The following is a 5522-nucleotide window of genomic DNA, read 5'->3' on the forward strand; positions in this document are numbered from 1 at the left end:
TGTAACCAAACACGCCCCTAGCTACCCATAGGCACTCCACGCACACAAGCTACCCATAGGCACTCCACGCACACAAACGAAAGGAAGACCACCGTCGAGATTGTATGAAACAATGGTCGTCATCTCTCCAAGCAAGCGACTTCGACTTCGCTGCATTTAACCTTACGGCCAAAACAGCCTCTCGAAGGCCACGCCAACCTATGCCAAACTACCGACCACATGCATCAGTGGCGAGTCGGCCCCGATTTCAAAGACGAGCAATGAAGAAGAAATATGCAAGGATTGCACCCGTGGAGCCACTCGGACCACGGTACATCAGCTCCAACTTCAAAGCAACGAAACAAGAGGAAAAATATCCGACGAACGTTCGCATGATTTAGATCACACAGATGGCAGTTTCTGAAGAAATTTGCCCAAAAATAAACAAACTAGCATGCCCTAACACTAAAATACCACCTCCACTAACACTAAAATGCCATCCGTTCGCAAATGCCACGGTCGTTGGATATTGTCATTCCGAAACAAAGCCCAGAGACATGCAAACACGCTTGAGCCGAACACCAAACCATGCTGCGACTAACACCACAAAATCGACTGGTTCAAATATAACCTCGAATTGCATATAAGGCAAACAATGTGCAGAGAGTTGCGACGGCAACCAACGGTGAGTAGGATGCCCTTCTGACCCTGACTTCTAGCACTAATCTATAGTCAACACAAGTTCACCCCATTGGCTAGAAAGAAGAAAAGACTCCCAAGAAAAAGAAAAAGAAAATCATTTCAGGTTCACAAAACAGACCAAGCCCAGGAGTACAAAGGATGTTACAACGACGACGGGCAATCAGAAGATCACTAAACCAAGTCTAATGCATCGAATCGGTCTTGAGGGTTCCTTCTTGGACAACCATGCTCTTGTCAAAAACCACCTTCGACCTGAAACAATCAGAAGAAGTGATATCAGGTAAAATATAACAAACTCTATTTGCTGAAAGCCCTAAAGGAAAGTAGACAGCACTTAAATTTAACATTTAAACTGCCATACGAAAAATCTATTATGTTTAGTGGTTAGCCACGATCAGACAGCCGGTCTATCTCCCCTGGAAGAAAAAAAAACAGCCGGTCTATCATTTGATACAAAAAAGTAGACTGGTTATGCGAGAACATTGTCTGTGTAGTTCTGTAGCATCTCTTCATAGCCCAAGCAATAAGTAACAGACCAATTCACCTATTATGGTTGGGACTTGGGAGTGCCATGTGTTCAAACCGAAACTTAAGTAAGCTCTATGTAATAATGATATTTTTTACACCCTAATAAATCAAAACCATGTGGTTTGCAATAGAACAAACAATGGCACCCCAGAGAGTTTATACGCTTACTAACCGTGTGAAGCTAACCACTGCAGACAGAAGTAAGAAGAGTCATCCATTTCATACAGAAGCTGCACCACAATATTTGGATAGTGAAACCCTATGTAAGTGGCAAACTGACACCACATAGCACAAGAACACTGAATCTGGGCACTATCACTATAGGTGGCCGTGTGCTCCTACTAGGCTTCTTAGTGATTAAATTCTCAGTGTGGCCTATCAGTACACTTCATTGATTTGGCTATATCTTCGAACAAATGTTGTAGTAAGGTTTGGGCTACATGCGTCTTTGATGCCGAGGCCAGGGGTAATGGAAGCTTCTATTTTCTTAAAAAAAATCACCAACTATGTATCACCCAGGAACACCATGTGCATGACAGCAATCATTTGAATATTGTTAGTGCAAATCATTCACAAGTTGATGATCTAACTGACACTTTTCTTATTTATCAAAACCCCTTAATGAACATCCTCAAAGAAACCTCACGCATCACGAATATCACATGAACTAAAACATGAGATCAGTGCATGTAATACTCCACAAAATGTGAAATACTGACAGTACTTTGAAACATAAATACGAAGTGCAGATTTTATCAATATGAAACAGTGACAATAGCACCAAGCAGAAGCTATTCAAAAATGATGAATATCAAGAACTTTCATGCTTACCATATTGCAAACCAAAACTCTGATCAAACAACTATCATGCATGATTTGCATTGCCTTTTAGCTCAAGCTCTAGCTCCTGGTGTCTTAGCTGAAGTTCCAAACGCTTCTGCTGAAGCATCATTTGTTCATTCTCCAATGTCATCCTTTCAATTTCCCTGTCCTTCTTCATCCTAAATCTCTCCCACTTGAGACGTTGTTTTGCCACTTCCAGTTTTTGTTCTTGGGTGTGCAAGCGATGTTTCTGAAACTCTATTTGTTGTGAAGTCAAGTCCTTCCGCGCAAAAGACAAGTTGGCTCCACCTGGAATAGCATTGTTGATACCCAATGTGATGTCATGAGGATTGAACCTCCCACTAACACCGTTTGAGCTTGAGGTGACAAAACCCACATCACCATGATCCACCGCACGACACATTCTTTTATTCATGTAAGAATCCCTCAAGTTGGTATGAACTGTTTGATGCTCTTCGTCATGCTCCTCGTAATCAGAATCTGCACTCTGCTCACCCTCTTCAGGATCTGCACTTGCATCCCTCCTCAGATCATGCTCCTCTTTACATCTAAGAGCAACCTGTAGTGAGTGCTGAAGTGCGAGATCTTCAGGTAAATTGACACGGTTGTTGTTATGATATGAACACATCTGCTCATAGAATAAGTGCTTAGAGTTCAATATCTTCCTTGCATCTTCTTTCATCTTATCAGAAAGATGATGCATGCTATCAAGAAGTGCTGGATTTTCCACAACATTGCAAGCAGTACCACGACCAAGGATATCTGTAAGCCTTTTATATCTCTTGTTGAGATCATTGAACTTATCCTCGCACTGCTGTGGTGACACACTGCAGCCTCTTTCGCCCATGACCTTTGATATTGCTTTCCATTTGCCCTTCTTCTGCACTATTGCAATGTTCCTCCTTCCGCCTTGATCCGCCCCAGGATCCTCCCCCGTGTAGGATGCTGCGGTAATCAAAAGTTTAACCATGGAACCTGTCCACTTCATCCGATGCCATGCTGAACCCTTCTTGCCTTTGTCATTCTGGGTATCAGTAACATCCTCGGTCATATCATGCTCCTCATCACTGATGGAGTCCTTAGAGTAATGACTGTGCTGGTGGTGGTGGTGGTGATCCTTTTTTTCATGTTCTCCAAATTGAAATCCAGGGTTATCACGTGCTGTAGCCCTGTTGATAGGCATTGCAAAACTCCCTAGCATCTGAGATTGGTTGAATAGCTGTTTTCCTGAGCTTGAAGCATGCATTTGCATGGAGTTACCGTGCACATTCAAACTACTATAAGGAATTCCTTGCATCATGTTTCCAGTAGGTAGGTTGCTGCCTTCCATTTTCTCAAAAAGATCACTCAGGTGGTTGTACCTCTTGTCAATACCATACAAAAGGTAGAGGAGGTGTCATATGTCTTCACTTCAATATCACCCTGCATAGTAAGTTTGGAGAAATTATTAAAGTCCCAGCCGGAAATGTATATTTGCACAGCTGTATATTTTTCAATGTTGCTGAACAAAATAGATAGAGGTTGAATTTCATCAGGAACACCTAAATAAAAATACGATAAGGTACTCTCGAACACACTCGACTGGCACATCATGTGATATTGAATATACTAGCATTGTGCAAATGCAACCCCGATCTCCGGGCTGGAACGGCAATAATCGCAAAAGCAGTTAAAATGACCTCTGGAACACTTAAAATACAGTACAACCAGAACAATAACATTTGCAGGGATTTGTCACTGCGGTAGTAACTAACAACTAATCACTGGTGCTAGCAAGTGTCATGGTATTTCGTAAGGGAGCTATGCACTTATTGACAGCAAATTGGAACTCAATGCTTAAGCGGGTAATCGCCGAGCATCACCAACAGTTCCCCTTTCCCGTAAAAAATTCTGCTTTTGGGGGAGTTGGGCCAAAAAAAAGTGCTCCAACAGTTCCTGTAAAAGCGGTTTTTTAAGGGACCCCGTATAATCAGCCCAACTCCCCCTCCATCTAGGGGGAGATGGCCCTTCCCCTAAACATTCCCATAAAACTGCCACGTCAGCGCGCTGCAACCGCAATCCGTCGCGCCGCCACCCCACCGACGACGACACCGACCATCGCCGTCACGCCGCAAACCGTCGCCGTCACGCTGCCGACCACCCGATCCGCTGTCCACCGCCTTCGGAGCCCGCCGTCGCCGCTGCGCCACCGCCAAATACCATTTTTAGGGGAAGATTTTTACCGGAACTGCAAAAGCAGCTCACCTGTCAACCTTCCCTAGATTATATGGACACCCCGTAAAACCATATTAGGTTTTTTTTTTACATGAACTGCTGGTGATGCTCAGAAGAAGCACTGACCGACACTACCAATCAAATAACCACCGAATAGTACCCATTTACCCAACACACCAAGCATCCAATTCGCACGGACGAGCACGCGCCCACGATTGCGGTGCAGGGCATAATCTCCGGGCAAAACTGCATCGCCTGGAACACCGCAAATCATACCTGCGCCGCAAGATCCAGCACAGGTCTGACTCCTCCCGGGGGCAAAGGGGAAGATTAAACGTAGCTCCGAATTCATCCAGGATTTTTAGCTACACGGCGGCACCACGGACAGCGTATCGGACTGACAAACAAGAACAGAAATGGCCGGGGATTTTTTTTTCTTCCCACAAAACAGGAAATAATTGCCCTGCTGCGAAAAGGAAAAGGGTGGGAGAAGAGCTCACGATTGGGTTCTGGCGGCGGCAGGAGGAATCGCCGGGGCTCGAGGGAGGGTTGACAGACACTCTCCCACCTCCAGCCTTCCAGGGTCCAGCTCTCCCCCCCTCTCTCCCTTTCTCCTGGTCGTCGTGGGTGTGTGCCGAACAGGAGGGGACTTAAAAAAAAGGAGGAGTGTGCTCTACTGGCCGGCTCAAAGCAAAACGCTGCCGTGTTGTTCTGTACAGGTGGAATTCGGTGGGCCGTCGATGACCGGTGGGGCACGACACAGCGGGTCCTAGGTGTCAGCCACTCAGCGTCCATACGGCTGCGTGAAGTTGGCCGGTGCGTTGGTGTGGCGGTAACGGAAGGTTCCGGAAGCTCCTGAAAGTTGACTTGTGAAATCAAAATTAATGAGTATGCCACTCGAGAGTATATCCTTTCCTAGAGCACGAGAAAATTACATATTTAGAGCTTCTAGAAACTGGCCCCACACCCCCTCCCTCTATGTTCGGTCGGACAACCCAGAGAGGAGGGATGGCGCACAAGGACAACAGCCGACGAGTGTGCTCTACTGGTTGGCGTGAAGCGGAACGCTGCATGTTGTTCTGTACCGGTGGAATTTGGTTGGTTGTTGATGGCAGGTGGGACACGACACATTGGGTCCTGGGTGTCAGTCACTAAGCGTCCATTTAGGTTGCGTGTAGTTTGGTAGGTGCGCTAGTGTGGCAGGAACGAAAGATCCTGGAAGCTGGCTCGTTAAATCAAAATTAGTGAGTATACTA

At 45.7% G+C, this 5522-nt stretch overlaps 1 protein-coding gene across 1 annotated transcript; it reads right to left on the reverse strand.

The window, feature by feature from the left end:
• Nucleotides 1–568: 568 nt before the first annotated feature.
• Nucleotides 569–4919, reverse strand: LOC119295413. Its single transcript, XM_037573835.1, has 3 exons — nucleotides 4767–4919; nucleotides 2041–3474; nucleotides 569–933 (listed from the first exon to the last, which is right to left on the reverse strand). Exon 2 carries the CDS (start codon nucleotides 3380–3382, stop codon nucleotides 2075–2077), a length of 1308 nt encoding a protein of 435 aa, XP_037429732.1. The 5' UTR covers nucleotides 3383–3474; nucleotides 4767–4919; the 3' UTR covers nucleotides 569–933; nucleotides 2041–2074.
• Nucleotides 4920–5522: the final 603 nt, after the last annotated feature.

The sequence above is a fragment of the Triticum dicoccoides genome, chromosome 4B, assembly GCF_002162155.2.
Source record: "Triticum dicoccoides isolate Atlit2015 ecotype Zavitan chromosome 4B, WEW_v2.0, whole genome shotgun sequence".
Taxonomy (NCBI): domain Eukaryota; kingdom Viridiplantae; phylum Streptophyta; class Magnoliopsida; order Poales; family Poaceae; genus Triticum; species Triticum dicoccoides.

Excerpts from the sequence above, each read along its gene's own strand:
- LOC119295413 (XM_037573835.1), bottom strand. The coding sequence starts at position 3,382 with ATGGAAGGCAGCAACCTACCTACTGGAAACATGATGCAAGGAATTCCT.